Source organism: Propithecus coquereli, unplaced genomic scaffold (assembly GCF_000956105.1).
Source record: "Propithecus coquereli isolate 6110/MARCELLA unplaced genomic scaffold, Pcoq_1.0 Scaffold171, whole genome shotgun sequence".
Lineage (NCBI taxonomy): Eukaryota > Metazoa > Chordata > Mammalia > Primates > Indriidae > Propithecus > Propithecus coquereli.
Genome location: NW_012141747.1, coordinates 5961248 through 5978874, shown reverse-complemented (window position 1 = coordinate 5978874; position 17627 = coordinate 5961248). Strand labels below are relative to the sequence as shown.

At 43.4% G+C, this 17627-nt stretch overlaps 1 protein-coding gene across 1 annotated transcript in view; it reads right to left on the bottom strand.

The window, feature by feature from the left end:
- Positions 1–5549: 5549 nt before the first annotated feature.
- Positions 5550–17627, bottom strand: part of KANSL3 (KAT8 regulatory NSL complex subunit 3) — a 39764-nt gene continuing 27686 nt past the window's right edge. Inside the window, exons 15-21 of the mRNA XM_012641995.1 lie at positions 16700–16891; positions 16162–16246; positions 15628–15758; positions 14498–14607; positions 13875–14097; positions 13407–13540; positions 5550–7750 (exon numbers count right to left, since the gene is read on the bottom strand). Coding sequence (XP_012497449.1) covers positions 7730–7750; positions 13407–13540; positions 13875–14097; positions 14498–14607; positions 15628–15758; positions 16162–16246; positions 16700–16891 — 896 coding nt within the window. The 3' untranslated portion in view covers positions 5550–7729. The remainder of the gene's footprint in view (positions 7751–13406; positions 13541–13874; positions 14098–14497; positions 14608–15627; positions 15759–16161; positions 16247–16699; positions 16892–17627) is intronic.

Genomic DNA, 17627 nt, shown 5'->3' with positions numbered 1-17627 from the left:
AATGGTATGATGTAGAGATATTAGATTCTATAATGTTGTTGAAAAAATACTGATTTTTCATGCTAGCAGGTAGATAACTTGACTAGATTCAAACTACAAACTGTCTGCCCTGCGGTCAGAGGCAGCTGATATTTCGGTTCAGTTCTTTTAGCCTTAGCTGGACTGCTAGAAGTCTGCCCCATGCATGTGTAGTTTAGGAGCTAAGGGCAGGTTTGGGCAGAGCATATACATAGTATTTGAGGCTCATTCTTTTTTCCGGAATTATCCCCTCACTTTCGAGCTGCTGTGGTCCACCCAACCTCTGCTACTTTGTTCTTTAGCTAGTAAGGCAGCAGATTTCCAAGCTTTACCTGCTCTGCATGGTACAAACTATGGCTTGCCTCAGGCTAAAAGCCATACGGACATGAAATTCACTCTTTTATTTTCTCTATCCAAGTGTCACCCACTTTCTTGTAACACTCCCAGTCAGCCTCCTCTCAACCACCATCTGATTTCTATAACCAGAGATTAGCTTTGTCTGAATTTGGATTAGGTGTAAGTGGAGTCACACCACAGTCTTTTGTGCCCAGCTTCTTCGATTCAGCATGATGCTGTTGAGATAGATCCAGGTCATTCACTGCACATTAGTCGTTCTCTTCATTACTGAATAGCTTTCCATTATGTAAAAATGCCAGTGTGTATGTACATCCATTTTCCTGTTAAGGGACACTGGGTCTATTTTTAGTTTTTGGCTATTATAAATAAAGCCACTATGAATGTACTTGTATAAGTCAAGATTTTTGTGGACATATGTTACCACTTCTCTCTTGTAAATACATAGAGGAATTGCTGGAAGCCAAACAGTTCTCCAAGGCTGGTTTAGCATATTACACTACCACCAACAACGTATGAGAATTCCAGATGCTCCTTGCTAACACTTGGTGTTGTCATTGCCATTCTCTTGGATGTAAAGTGACATTTTATTGGTTTTAAATTGCATTTTACTGATGACTAATGATGTTGAAAACTCTCATGTGGACTGGATTTTGCCAATATTTATTGTATTTTTTTAAATTAGTGAAATAATTCTTTATGCTGGACATGTCTTTGGTCAAATATGTATTACAAACATTTTATCTGAGTCTCTGGTGTCTATACATTTTTTTGCTTTTATTATTTTTAAATTGACACATAATTGTACATATTTATGGGGTACAGTGTGATATTTCAATACATATATACAATGCACAATGATCAAATCAGGGTAATTAGCATACCCATCATGTCAAATATTTATCATTTATGTTGGAAACATTCAAAATCCACTCTTTTAGGAATTTGAAAATCTACAATAAATTGATGTTAATTATGGTCACCCTATAGTGCTATAGAAATGCAGAGCTCCACCTCCACTCCCCCCGCACCATCTGCGGAAAAATTATCTTCCATGAAACTGGTCCCTGATGCCAAAAAGGTTGGGGACTGCTGTCCTGGGTGATAAAGGTAGACAAGACAAGAGAGGAAAAAAAAATATTGAAAGCACAAAGAGAAATGACATCTTACCTATAAGTGGAAAATAATTCAAATGACAGTGAATTTTTCATCAGAAAACAAGGAAGTGGCACAATATTTTTCAGATGCTGAAAGAAAAGAATGGTCAACCCAGAATTTTATATCTAGCAAAAATATCCTTCATTAGTGAAGGAAAAATTAAGACATTCTTAGATAAAGGAAAACTAAAAGAATGTGTTGCCAGCTGATAACTAAAAGAAAAATGGCTCACAGGGATTCTCTAAACAGAAAGGAAATGATAAAAGAAGGAATCTTGGAATATCAGGAAGGAAGAAAGAACAATGGAAAGGGAAAAAATATGGATAAATACAATAGACTTTCCCTCTCGAGTTTTCTAAATTATGTTTGAAGCAAAACTTACAACACTACCTAAAGTGGTTCTCAAAGTATATAGACAATTATATTGGAAATGGGAGAGGGTAATGTGGATACCGGAAGACTGTGATAAGGTAATACTTTAGAGCAACCACTAAAAAAAACTCTATAAGGAGACATACCCAAAAACACTTTGGATAAATCAAAACTATATTCTAAAAAATATACTCAAGTAACTCACTTGAAGGCAGGAAAAAGAAAACATAGAAACAAAAAACAAACAGAAAACAAAAACTATAATGGCTGACCTTAAGTAAGCCCTAATATAGCTATAATTACATATAATTGGGGAAACAGTCTCAAAACATTAATTAAAAGACAGAGACTAGAAGAGAAAAAATCATATGCCATATGCAGTCTACAAGAAACTCACTTCAAATACAATGATAAAGGTAGGCTGAAAGCAAAAGAATAAAAAATATATCACACAAATATTAATCAAAAGAAAGGAAGGGCTGGGTGTGGTGGCTCACACCTGCAATGCCAACACTTTTGGAGGCCAAGGTGGGAGGACCACTTGAGGCCAGGAGTTTGAGGCCAGCCTGGGCAATATAGCAAGACGTCATCTCTACATAAGAATTTTAAAAAATTAGCCAGGTGTGGTGGTGCACACCTGTAGTCCCAGCTACTCGGAAGGCCAAGGTGAGAGGATTGCTTGAGCTCAGGAGTTCAAAGTTGTAGTGAGCTACAATTGAGCCACTGTACTCCAGCTTGGGCAACACAGCAAGACCCTGTTTCTTAAAAAAAATAAATAAATAATGCAAGCAAGCAGGCATGGCCATATTAATGTCAGATAAAGTAGACTTTGGGGCAAAGAAAATTATCAGGGACAGAGAAGGAACATTACATAATGATAAAAAGGACAATCCACCAAAAAGACAGCATCATTATTATGTATATACCAAATAATAGAACTGCAAAACATTTGAAGCAAAAATTTACAGAACTGAAGGGAGACATAGAAAATTCCACAAATACAGCTGGAGATTTCAACACCACTCTTTCAACAATCAACAGAATAACCTGACAGAAAGTCAACAAGGATACATAAGAACTCAGCACCATCAAGCAACAGAATTTTATCGACATTTATAGACCATTCCACCCAACAACAGCAGAATACACATTCTTTTCAAGTACCCACAAAACATATACCAAGTTAGACTACCATATCGTGGACCATAAACAAACCTCAACATGTTTAAAAGACCATAATGAGATACCACTGCACACCTATTAGAATGGCTAAAACAAAAAATAAGAGACCATATTAAATGCGGGTGAGGATGCAAAGAAACTAAATCTCTCATAGATTTGTGACAGGAATGTAAAATGATACAACTACTCTGGCAAACAGTCTGTTAGTTTCTTAAAAAACGAAAACATACCATAAAACCCAATAATTGCATTCCTGGGCAATTTATTCTAGAGAAATGAAACTCGCGTTCCCACAAAAACCTGCATACAATTGCTCACAGCAGCAGCTTTATTTGTAATAGCACCTAACTGAAAACAAGACGTTCTTCAATAGGTGAATGGTTACACAACAGTGGTAGAGCCACATCATGGAATACTATTCAGCAATAAAAGGAATGAAATATTGATACACACAACTTGGATGGATATCAAGAGAATTATATTGAGTGAAAACAAGACAATCTCAAAAAGTTCATGTACTGTAAGATTCTATTTATATTAATATATAATAATATATTAATATATCGTTTGATGTAGAAGAGATTAGTGGTTGCTATGGGTTAGGAATGGTGGGGCAGAAGAGGGTGGCTGTGACAATAAAGCAGGAGCATGAGGAAGATCTTTGTGCTGATGGGACAGTTCTGTGTCTCGATTGTAATGTTAGGGATAAAATGACATAGAACTATGCACACAGATCATACCAGTGTCATTTTACCGGTTTTGATTTTCAACTATTAGCTATTTGAGATGTAAGCGTTGGGGGAAACTTAGTGAAGGGGACACAGACCTCCCTGTACTATCACTGCAAGTTAAAAACACACACATATCTAAACGGCCGAACAGTGTGTGTGTTTTTTAATCCCTCTACTTCCTGTTAGAAAGGTAGTAATATGAACCACATGACTTCATCCTCTGGACACTATTACTGGACCGGGAGGGAAGGGATAAGAACCAACCTACAAGTGGGACTGAGCCAATTAGGCTGTCTTCAGCATTGGAACTGAAAGACAGAGACTGGCCATCCATGAAGGGCTCCACAGCTGACAAGTCCAGTGATAATGGGATCAAAACTGGTTCCCAGCAAGTCCAAGCAAGTTGAAGTCTTGAGGCAAGAAGCAAAAACTGTGACATCCCTTGTCTGTAAGAATGCCCACTGAGAGAATATTCCCCTTTAGAGCTACTTTGGTGAATGGATGGGTTTCTGCTACTTGCAACCATCAATCTTGACTAAAATATATGCTTGAAAAGGAGATATGGTAACAAAGACTGGTCTGCATTATCATTTGCTATGGCCCTGTCCTTACACTCCTAAAATTTAAGGCAGCTGTCATCTAAGCAACCTAATCCTCATCTCATTTCATCTGGCCCCTCTGATTCAGTGAGACTAGAAGTGAGAGGGAGGGAGAGTGTAACAGGTCTCTACTAAGGGATAGTAATGAGATGTGCCCAGGTGTACCGGACACTCCAAGCTGTCTACCAGAAGTATGGCTCCACCCAGAGGGTTCCAATGCCCAGAATTTATGGGTTGGAAGGAAGGTCCTCTTAAAGACAAGTTCACAAATCTGGAGGTTGGACTTCATTCATTCATCTCTAAGTCTTTCTTAATTTATTGGAGGGGGGGTGGTGGAAGTATGGGATGTGCAAAGGGACACTGATCTCTCAGGATCAAGGGTGGGGGACCCCACCTCCTGACTCAGGCCCAGCCAAGAGCCCCACCTTAGCAGCATCATTCACTCTTGGCCTGGTGCGAAGTAAACTGAAAGGGGTCACATGTAGGCCAAGGCACCCTCTCCTCACCTCCTGGGCTAATCTCCACTTCCAGTCTCCCATCACAGAATCCCAGAACAGCGCAGAGTAGAACAGACCCTGATATCAGGCTGCGTAGGTTCCAGTCCTGCTTCTGCCACTTCCTGCTGTGTGACTCCTCTGTGCCTCAGTTTCCTCACCTGTAAAAAGGGAATTACAGTACCCACCTCATACCACCAGGCATCAGTGAGATGATCACTAGCAAATCTTAGCTATATTTTCTGTGCCTACTTCATGGGGTAGTTACCACAATACACATGAGAAGTCAACTGAAAACAAGGTGAAGCAATCCAAAGGTAGTTTTTGGCTTTTTTAATTGTTTGTGCTAATGGTAAGAACAGAACTGCTATAAGGGTTCAGCTCTATAACCCCATCCAGCCCAAGATTGTCCTAGTGCTGGGACCAAAGAGCAGACAGAGGGTCTTCCTCCTTCAGTGACCTCTTCTCAAAGCCCAAGGACATCTTCCATAAGGCCATCAACATGCATCTGTCATCCAAGAATTTAAGGCCTTCTTGATCCTTCTACATTTTCCACCAATGGTATCACCTTCTGAGGTTATAGACTCCAGGTCTGCTATGACATAGGTAAAGCTTCCTTTTTTATTTTAAGAAGTGTGGTTTGAGAAGGGAGTTGAAGAACATGACTCGATAAACTTCGACCACTTCCCCCATTCGCCTGTTCCTCAAGCTGTAGAACCACCAATGCTCTCGTAGCTCCCCTTTCTCCACAGTTCTGGAGTTCTTCGAGGTGTATAGCCCAAGCCTTAGGAAGTCATCCACAGGAGGTGCACTAGGATTCACCACAAAGGCTGGTCAACTTGTTAGTTTCTCTTTGGCCCCAGCATGCACCTGGCCAGCATCTATCAGGAGCAGCCCCTCCAGTGTTGTCTAGGCTGCTTTCCTAAGTCAGGAATGGGTTGTTTAGGACCTTTTGTCTGTCCTAAATGATTCCTAAAAGCTCCACATAGCCTCATACAGCCTTACTGTCCTCTGATCTTTTGACATGTTATGATCCTATCTGTAAAGCTATCAAACCCCTGAATCCTGGATGCCTCTTTCAAATTTCATACCTTCTTCAAATTTATGAAATAGGTCCTGAATTCAGAAGTTTCAGAAAGTTACCTACCAGCTAATGCAAAAATATAGCCTAATTCTATGTGAATTACTGCTGAGACCAGCTCATCAGGTCAGGGAGGGAAGGTATGGTGTAAAGATCCCCCTCTACTCCTATCACACAGCCTTCTACCTGCAGCACTCTGACCAGCCTCATCTGAGATTCCTGCACACTGTGCACTTCCTCCTGGCTACCACTGACTGGACTAAACACAAGAGGCCTCGTGTAGATACACACTGCAATGTGGGTCAGGATCCTGGACCACAATTTGAGCCATGTTGTGGGCCCTCCGCCTATAGAAAAGGACACTAAGCAGATCACACTTAGGTTGCCCTGTGCATCACCTTGACTAGAAACATTCTAAGTATAGAAGGGAAGGGAGCCTGCTCTGGAGGATAAGTTCTAAGATAAATCTAAAACTACCCTTGCACACAAGTGTTGTCAAGAGTTAATGAGAAAGCTCAGAGCTCCATCTTCAGTGACCACTTCTCCAGAGATTACCACCCACAGGGCTTAGGCTGGTAGCAATAGCCCTGCATGGTAGAGTCACTGCCAATAATCTTCCCACTTCTAAGCAGAAGGACAAAAAGTCTCAGAAACAAAAACAGTGAACCATGAACTTTGTCATTCTGATGCCCTAAGCTTCCTGCAAAGACCAAGATACTACATAGCTTGTTTTCCCAACTTCGCCTCCAGGCACTGGAGAAAGGATATCAGGGATTGAGCTTTCTTTCCTCTGACTTGGCAAATTCTTCTCATCTCCAGCAGAATCACCAGTTCCTTAGGTGCCAGATGCAGACTCAAGCCCAACTTGTTTTCACCACAGGGCTTACTGGCACTTCCTTTAAGCCACTTCCTTTGCTGTTCCATTCTTCTTCAGCCTATCTGGACCTGAAAACTCTCTGGATGTAGGAACTGCCCAAAGCATGCTAAAACAGAGAAAGGGACCAGCTTTCATCTCCTGGCAACCACGGCTTCCCACACCTGCAGTAAGCCAAAGGGGCTGAAAGATGACAGCCCAGTTCTCTTTGCCTTCATTATAAAACGCAAAAATCATGAAGTTCCCAAGTCTCAGCAGGCTACTCAGTACCTGATGTGGTTTCTGATGGGGAGTTGCATGGGGAACACTTTCCCATGGCTGCTCAGTGAAGGCAACACTGATATCTAAAACGATCCCTTTTGGCTCTGAACTGCCAGCCAGCAAGCCAGGATGAGCTCAGTCCTTAGCAAGGGCTCTCAAACCTACTCCTGCAGCCCCGGACCACGTGGACGTCTCTTCTCAACTGGACACAGGGGATAGCACAGACCTCCTAAAGGAAACTCCTTCATTAAATGCAGCACTCAGTCCAACACTGACACTAGCGTCAAACCTCAGCTTGAGCAGGGGAGGACGTGTACTCTGATCCGTGCACAGCCAGGTCTGCTGGGGAGGCTGGGGATTCTGGAGCTGGACTTGCAGATCCTAGAGGACGGTGCTTCCCTTGCTGGCGCCATGTCACCTAACCTCACGGTTCCTCTGAAGACCCAAAGGCCCAACCCTGAAGAAAGTTGGCAGAGAGGCAAAAATGACTGTCTTAAAGAGGTCTTCAGACACATGGACAGCTCAGCAGGACCACGCATGTGTCCAGGGCCCACCGTGAGGCAGACATCACCAACATGGTAAGGAGGACATATCACACGGCATCTTCAGGGTGCTGGGGGCAGGCGCTGTGGCAGGAGAGGTAGTGAACAAGGGTCAAAGCTTTGCCAGGTTACTACATCTGGACCCTCTAATCCCATCCATCATCCCACTCCTGAGAATTTATTCCAAAGAAGTAACTCTCAACAGGGAAGAAACGTGATACAAAAGGACATGTGTTCTAGCTGCCAAGTGGTTAACAACGTAAACTCTAGGGTCAGAGACTCATCTTACCACTTTAGGGCAAGACTTACGCTCTCTGAGCCTCCTGTAAGATGCAGATGACAGCACCTACTTCCCAGGGTCATTGTGAGGATTAAATGACATAATCCACATAAAACATCTCAGTATAGTATTCGTTCAACTATAAAGGTCAGCTCTTATTACATATGAGGACAGGAAGGGAATGCACAGAAAAGAAAATAGTGAGTTATTAAGTGCTACAGAACTGAAGGGAAGATTTCCACGACTGTTCTGACAGTAACATTTTTTAGGTCTTAGACACATAGGGGTGTGGAGGATGTCATCAATTGTTGAGCCCTGCAGCTTATGAAAATGGAAGCCCAGTAGAGAGGGTATGGCTTTTTTCACCAAGGGTTTCCCCGCTTTTCTAGATTTCACCCTTAGGAAACTCCTAAGAGGTCTCTGAAAATGCAGTAAAGGAGGGAAGATGGAAGGCACACAGGGGAGAAATGAGGAAGGGTTTGACAATCAGAACCTCATGGGGTCTCCCTGCCCATATGTGCATAGATGATAACCCTGTTCTGATTATGACTACACCTGAGAGTGAGCCCGCTTGCTCAGGGACAGCTAGAGGTGCTGCCTGCCAGCATGACAAGAGAGCCAGGGAAGAAAAAGATCTTGTCACCACAGGCAAGGAGTCCATTTTCTGGACTCTGATGCAGGACACAACACGGTCCCTACCCTCCGCTTCTTCCTCAAAGCTTCTCAGCTGTAAGGAGTACACAATAGTCCATTCCCATAAAGGAAACACATAGTAAATAATAATCAGTGTCGGAAACAAAACAATTAATGGCTTGCACAGACCTTAAAGAAATCTAGTTGGTGTATACAACCTTTTTTCTTTTTAAATTCATTCCATCCTTACCAGGTGTGGTGGCTCATGTGTATAAACCCAGCACTTTGGGAGGCCAAGGCGGGAGGATCGCTTGAGCCCAGGAGTTCAAGACCAGCCTGGGCAATAGTGAGACCCTGTTTCTACAAAAAATTTAAAAATTAGCCAGGTGTGGTAGAGCATGCCTATAGTTCCAGCTACTCAGGAGGATGAGGCGAAAGGATCACTTGAGCCCAAGAGTCTGAGGTTGCAGTTGAGCTACGATGACACCACTGAACTCTAGCTGGGGCGACAGAGCAAGACTCTGTCTAAAAAATAAATAAATAAAATAAAATTCATTCCATCCATAAATATTGCAATATGTAACCCCAAAATAAAAAAGGGTTGTTTTTTAAAACTTAAATGTAATATCATTATCACAAGTAATAAGGTTAACAATTTCTTAATATCAACAACTATCCAGTGTTCAAACTTTCAATTGCCTCAAAACTGTCAAAAAATGGATAGTTTGTTTCTCAGCATTTAAAAATTCATGTTCCCAAAAGCCTGAGAAGATTCTGAGCCCCTACTAATCCCACTACAACAATTACTGACTTAAGCTAACTTACCCACTAGACTAGATGAGAAAACCAAAGCCCACAGAGGTTAGGTGATTTGCCCAGGATCACGCAGCTGGGTGAAAACAGATGGCCTGACCCATAGTCCAGTGCTCTTTCCTCAATATATACTGTCTGGCGGTCTCGACACTGAGGTAACCATTAGAAGCTTTCTAGTCAGCAAGACTTAATCTAGTAACATCTCCTTGCCTGTTAGAAAAGAATCACCACTAGACCCCTCCTAGAAATTACACACCCATTTTATAAGATGAAAACTAATCTCATGTTAACCGCATCAGGTAGAAAGAAGGCCAGACCTTGGTCTTTACTCTATGCTTCAAGTTAGCCATGGAAAGGGAGGATTCTCTAATTACCTCTATTATCTCCTCAACACTAACCAGCTCCCCAGGCCACAGCAAGCCCAGGAAGACCATCTGACATAGGAGGAAGTTATCCCGAAGCAGAGGTCTGTGGTCTAGTTGTGCATCAACATGGCATCAGCAAAGGTGAAGACAGCCTAAAAAACAGGCCCACATGGTTTTATAGGTCACTTCCACCAAACCATCAACGAACTGATCATTTCTGTACTATATAATTGTTTTACAGTATGAGAAAAAAAATAAACCACTTCCCATCTCATTCTACAAGGATTGAATCACCAATTTTACACACCTGAGCAAGTAAAGCACACATACACAAAAGTTGGAGGGTGAAGAAGAAAACTAAAGGCCAATCTGACTAATAAACAAAAAGGCCAAAGAGCAAATATTAATAGAAGGAATAGACATGCTTTTCCTTTGTAATACTTGGCTTCTTTCGTTTTTCACTTTGCTTTCTTTTGATAGGGTCTTATTTCCTTTGTATGTACAATAAAAATAAATTAGGGGATGTACAAAAAAGAATAGGACACACATTACTTATGAAAGTAATTCATCATTTTAACCAAAAGAAAATGTTTACACTTGTTCATCTGATTTTAGAAGGGCAATGGACAAAATTCAAAACCTATTATTTATCAAGAGAAAGGAAAAGAATAAAGATGATCTTAGCAAACTAGAAGAATTGACACTTGAGGATCTGCATTATCAAACAATAACATAAGGCATAGGAATAGACAGATGCAGGCTACAGAATGGGCCCAGGTGTGCACAGTAATTTGGGATGTGAGAGTAGTGGATTTCAATGGACTGATCCCTACCTCACTTAGTATGCAAAAGTAAGTTACAAGAGCACTAAGGAACTAAAGGAAACAAAGAAAAGCATTATAAGAAAACACAAAGACAGAGTTTCAATATGGGATGACAGAAAAGTTCCTAGAGATAGACAGTGGGGATGGTTGTACAACGACGTGAATGTGCTCAATGTTACTGAACTGTGTGCTTGAACATGGTTAAAATGGTAAATTGTATGTTATGTATATTTTACCACAATTAAATTTTTTTTTTTTTTTTTGAGACAGAGTCTTGCTCTGTCACCCTGGCTGGAGTGCAGTGGCGTCATCGTAGCTCACTGCAACCTCAAACTCCTGAGCTCAAGTAATCCTCCTGTCTCAGCCTCCTGAGTAGCTGTGTCTACAGGCATGTGCCACCACGCCCAGCTAATTTTTCTACTTTTAGTAGAGACAAAGTCTCGCTTTTGCTCAGGCTGGTCTTGAACTGAACTCAAACAATCCTCCCGCCTTGGCCTCCCAGAGTGCTAGGATTACAAGCATGAGCCATCATGCCAGGTCCACAATTAAAATTATAGAGAAAAGATTATATTCTTGTGGTAGCACTCCACACACTCCAAGGGTAGCACCCTTGGAGCCACAAAGGGAAATATTTGAAGATTTTACTATATAAAAATTGTAAATGTCTGTATGATAAAAGATCCAGAAATAAAAGTTAAAAGACATCTACTTATATAACTTCATCAGAATAAAATATATTGAAACCAAAACAAAAAAAGTTGGCCAAGCACTCAATGCTTCAATAAAAAGAAAAAAAGAAGACAAGTCACTGACTGCAGTAAAGTATATGCAACTTATACAACAAATAAAGGATTAACATCTGAATATATAAAGCTGTTATAAATCAAATAAAGAATACGACAAGCAATTCATAAAAGACTTAATCTCGTAAGTAATCAGGAAAATACACATTTAAAACACACTTTCATTTTTCACCCATCAGACTGATAAAATTCAACAACTGATTTCCACAACAGAGAAAGGTAAAAGAAAACAGATATTCTCATCACTGTGGCTAGAACTGTAAATTAGCAAACTTTTTGAAGGGCAATTAGCAGCCAGCCAGCTATTAGATGCACATATCCTCCACTTATTGGTCTTTAGCCAAGAGAAATGCTCCCAGAGGTACAAAAACGTCAACACCAAGGGTGTTCACCACAGCATTATTTACAACATCAAAAAACAAAACATAACTCAACTATCTACCTAACAGGAAGTGTTAGTGAAATACACATTCCCACATCCACCCAGTGAAAGACTAGCCAGCCTCTGAAGCGATAGATAGGGTCTCTATGTAACTGACAGGGAAATATGCCACAACAAGACTTATAAACAAAGGATAGTTACAATACAGTCCATACTCTGTGATACCATTTTTTGCCCAAAATAAAATAATGTACTTTGTATAGGAACACAAATCTGGTAGAATCCATATCAAGTTATTAACAGCAAATATCATCTCTGGGAGTAGCATCATGGGAAATTTTCACTTCCTAAATTATATTATTTCTATGTTTGAATTATTTAAAATCAGCATGATCGCTTTTGTAATTGAAAAAAACAAGGAATAAAATAAAAAAATAAAAATACTTCCACTCCTTTGTAAAAAGGGGTAGCTATGATCCCAATGAATGTTAGGTGCCGATCTCCGTGTAGTATTTTCCCCTAAGAGGAAAGACGAAGAGACAGAAGAGTTTCTGGAATGGCTCACGAACTGTCACCTGCCAGTAGTACCTAGAACCCCAGTTCCCAGGTGGGCTGGCGTGGTGATAAAGACAGGGCCAGGCCTTCAGCTACGCAGCCTGTGTAGCACACTGCCAACACACGGAAAGGTCTTGGCTGAACAACGGATATTGAGGGCAAGTACACTCAATACTGGACTCAAGGCCGGGCACAGTGGCTCATGCCTGTAATCCCAGCACTCTGGGAGGCTGAGGCGGGAGGACTGCTTGAGATCAGGAGTTCAAGAGCAGCCTGAGCAAGACCAAGACCCCGTCTCTACCAAAAATAGAAAAATTAGCAGGGCATGGTGGTTCACACTTTAGTCCCAGCTACTGGGGAGGCTGAGGCAAGAGGATCACTTGAGCCCAGGAGTTTAAGGTTGCAGTGAGCTATGATGATGCCACTGTACTTCTAGCCGGGGTGGCAGAGCAAGACTGTCTCAAAAAATAAAAATTAAAAAAATAACATACTGGACTCAAACTTATTTTATTTTTTTGCTTAATGCCTGATCTTTGGGTGGCTCCTCAGAGCACCAGTTTAACCTAGAAACATTTTACTTGCAAAGGTCACAATGGAAACCAGATCAGCTAAGAGGAATTAATGGTGACTTTCTGGATAAGAGCTATAAAAACCTAGCTGTGCCCTAAAAAGACAGCTGCGAACACTAAGATCTGGGAAGGCACAGTGCTATAAAGCCATTAGTCAAAGAAAGAATATTAGCCACCTAGCCTCTACTCACAACCTCTAAATGATGAAACCAAAAAAGAGAGGGAAAAAGGAAAAGAGAGAGAAAGTAAACAAAAACATTAAATACCAAGCACTGCTACACACTTGAACATATTTACATATTTAATCCTCACAACATCCAGGGAGTGTTACAGAAGAGGAGACTCAGAGAGGCCTGATTTGTTCAAAGTTAAAAAGCTACAAACCCCAGAGTCCAGATTTGAATCCGTTTTGCCTACAAGTCCAGTGCATTGGCAGCTCCTCCAGTTAGCGGGTCGCCTGGCCCCAAACTTCTCATTATTGGAGCCCGTGTCCTCAATGTTTCCAGGCAGACTCACCTGTGAGCTGGAGGGCAGCACCTGGGAGGTGAGCTCCTCAGACGGGGCTGCTCCTGAGCCCATGGGGCTCAGCGTGGTGATTCTGCTCGGCTGGCCACGGAGTGTCAGAGTAATAGTGGTAGGGACCTTCAAGCCTGAGAGAGACAAAGAGAGGCAGTGTTTTGGGGTCACAGCCTCTACTTTCTGCTGAGGCTTTCCTTTCCTGGAGAGTTTCTTCCCCACATAACACACCCCCTCAGCCTCCTCCCCAGCTGGGCCATCTATGCCCTCTCAATCTGAAAGGCAATAGGAAACAGCCTGTGTTCTCTCGACCTCTCTGGGGCATAGGGTCCACACAGCTGAATCCAGGGTCAATGTCAGGACCCTGTGTGGTTGGGTTCAACATCATACCTTGCCCATGTGAGATGGGAAGGTCCTGGGGGAAGATCCCAGATCTGGGAGTCCCCACAGTTCTCATGAGAGACTCACCTGATGCTTGGTTAGAGATCTGAGCCAGGCCAGGGAGGCTGCTTGCCAACTTAGCGAGGCCCCCATTGGTCAGCAGCTGGTGGATGGCTGTGGGCTTCCCACCAGGAGTGGCACCCAAGGAGGAGAGAGTGGTGGCCACAGGAATGGTACGGACAATGGTGCTGGTGCCCGTGGTGATGGCACCCAGGCTCTGCATGGGGGTGGGCAACTTCACACTGGTGGCCTGTGGGACACACAAGCCCAGGTGATCAGAAGCTGTCGCCCAACAGCAACATTCGAGTTTGGAGGGCCCACAGCATAATATTAAAGGCTAACATGTATTGAGTGCCTACTACATGCAAAGTATTCTTCCAGGCATTTTGCATACATTATCTTATTTAATCCATGAGGGAAATACTATTATTACTTCATTTTACAGACAGGGAAACAGAGAGGTCAAGAAACTTGCCCAAGGTCACAAAGTAAGTGAGAGGACCTTAACCTTTGGCAGCTCCTGGCTATGTATTAATAGTTAGAAGCCTATGTGTCCTTGACCCACTTACTCCAGACCCAGTATCCCTGCCAAAACCAACTAAATGAGAAGGCCCCACACCTGCCCAGCCCAGTGGATAGCAGTTGTGCACCTGTGGGACTGGCCCTGGGGAAGGATTAGCTGGGAGGCCAGAACTCTTGCTGCTGATATCCTGCAAGCTGAAGCTGAGGCCTTGGAGGAGGCTGCTGGCTGATGTGGCCCCTAGGAGAGGACATAACAGGCATTGGCACAAGCTCAATCACTTGCAAGTATCCCAAGAACAGCCACACTCACCCACCCTCACTACCAACTAAAACACCAATGCTCCTGCCCTTGGACATTCCCCTGCCCTCAGAAAGATGCCAGGAAGGTCTCTTGAGGCAGGCATGCACGCACTGGATGCCACATGAAGAAAGGTACTATGCCAGACACTGCCTTAGATTCACTCTGCACATCCCAACCTGCTCCAAACCACCAGTCCTACATTTTGGACAGTTTCGGGAAATCTAAATTCCCTTTCTTTCCAGGGAAGAAAGACTTTAAGCTGGAAGAATGCCAAATACCTAACTTACGCTTCACCTTACACAGTCCAATGGCCTCAAAGCAAAGAGGAAGGCCCTCTCAAAGGAGAGGGGTATCCGCAGTGCCTCAGCCCCACTGAGCTCAGGCAACTAGCCTTTCAGTGTAGGGTGGAGGGTTGGAGAAAGCATAGGCAGAAAAATGTCTCGTACTGCTAATGCCCAGGATAGCACCATTTCCAGTTTTATTCGGTTATATGTCTTTAAACACCAAAATGAAACACAATACAGTTGGCCCTGTGATATCTGTGGGCTTCACATCCACAGATTCAACCAACCACACACAGAAACCTGTAGCTATGGAACCGGTAGATACAAAAGGCCAACTATATGATGCCATTTTATATAAGGGACTTGAGCAGCTATGTATTTTGGTATTGGTGGGTGGTCCTAGAACCAATACCCTGTGGATACAGAGGGAAGACTGTACATACATCTATCAGCTATTTCCCTTCCCTTCCTTTCCCTGCAGACTGGCATGTTTGCTCACTATAAAGGCCAAGGAATCCCCTCAGCCAAGCTAGTTTCAGCTTCACATCAAGCCTCTATGACTACTCTAAGACCCAGAGGCACATCCTTTAGCTCCAGGGATGCTTTCCTAGGATCCCCCTCCAGCACGAGAAAAGACTCTGTTGGGAAAGGAGAAAGCTGGGCTACAAGATACCTGGGAGGGAGTTACCAGGAGAGGTGGCCACCAAGCGGCTCTGGATTGTGTGCAAAGCACTGGGCGCAGTGCTGCTTGCCACCACTGAAGGGGATGGGCTGGCTGAGACTCCACCTTCAGAAGCACTTGACCTGGAGACATAGAAAGGAGCACCATCATCCAAAGGTCAGAGGGCAGCAGAGCCTAGCAATACAGGGAAGGTCCAGAGTGGGGCCCAGCAAGGCTTTCAGCAGTGAACACAAGGCTAGAACCTTCAGTTTCTTTGTCCTACCTTCTGAACCCGGCCTCTAGTCCTTCTACAAGTCAGGCCTAAAGTAAAGATCTCAGGTCTTAGAGTAAAAGCCAGGAAACACTATAATCTTTAAGTAAAAATGAACTCTGAGTTGACCCAAAAGACAAAGATTCCAATCAGAAAGAAGTCACATTCCCATAAGTGAAAGAATCCAGAATCCATCATTTTCCCGAAGCATTACATGATTCAGAAAAGGGATAAAGAGAAAAAGAAAACAGAGGAAGATCAAGAAATAGACTCACCTGGCTGTGGTAAGAAGTCCTGTGAGCTCCTTGGCCGCGGCAGAAGCCTGTCCCAGTGTCATGGTGATGGGTTTCCCACCCACAGCTGCAAGAGAGAAAACCCCAAGGCCACTGGTTAGTCCTCTTTGGCCCCTACCTTTCTAGGTTCCACAACTCAGGCTAAATACAAGATATTATGGACAAAAACTGGAAGATTAAAAAAGAACCATGTTAGAGTAAGGGGAGCTGGAGTTATTTTTTCCTTCTATTTTCTAAACTTTCTGGAATATTTTATTATCTTTAATTGAACCCTCCCTCAAAAAAGAATAAAATATATGATGCTTTGAATGACCCGACAGTTTCCTCTCATATTCTGCCTCGTTCAGGTGAGGGCACTGCCCACTTTCCCTGTGTGTGTGAGCTTGTGCCTTCTTTGCTTAAGGCACCTCTCACAGTGAGGCAGAGGCTGAGCCGTGGGCTGGTAGCCACCAAGGGGGCAACGTTATGTACCCTGGGAGAGCTCGGTCAGTTCTTATTTGAACATGCCAAGAGAACTCACCTTCTGGAGCTCCTCCTTGGGAAGGAGCACAAGGCCCTCCAGCTGTTTCCCCTTGGGAGATAAGGGACACCTTGATCTTCGGTCGCTTGGAGGTCTTACTGCCAGGAAGAGGACTTGAGGGATGATGCCGCTTCAGCTGGACCCTAAGATCCTCTTTCTCTGCTTCCTCTGTTGGTTCCGATGAAATGGGAACTAAGAGATGAAGCTGAGGTGAGATCCTCCACGACCCAAAACAGCCCAATAGACACTGCCAGTCAACTAGCACTGGCACGGCCATGTATGAAAACACATGAAAAAATACCCCACGTACAGGGCCATACTTCAAAGGAGACCACCCATGCTTTAAGCCCACCCCCCTCAGGCCCCACCCACAGTGGACCTAACCATGCCTTCTCCAAACACGGCTCTATGCCCATCCCTCACCCTGCCCTGGAGTTGGAAGGAAAGGGGCCCTGAGGTGGTAGGAATAAAAAGACAAAAGTGCCCCTGACCCTGCCTAGCAAAGGCTAACAACAATAACAAAAACAGAGGACTCACCACAGTGGATCTAAACAGTCCTTCCCAGACTCAAAGAAAGTGATCATTTTCCTGTTTTAAGTCCTACCCACATCACCACAAAGCTGGGGGCATTAAACATTCTATGAAGAACCCATGGAGAAGCAGCTCATCTAGTCCTCTCTAAAACAGAGAGTTTTTCTCAAGGCTCTCAAAGTCCCACCCTGCCCTAAAAGCCCAAGGTTGAAGGTCCACTTGCCAAATGGAGGCAATGACAAGGACTACCACCAGGACTGAAAGCCGGCTTTTAGTAATTACCAGGTGAGGGAGCACCTTTGCCCAGGTAACAGGGCAACAGTGGCCCATGTCACAACCTAGTCCCCAGGTTGTACCAGTGCAGAGAAAAGCCATCTGTTCACATGTGGGCTTCCCC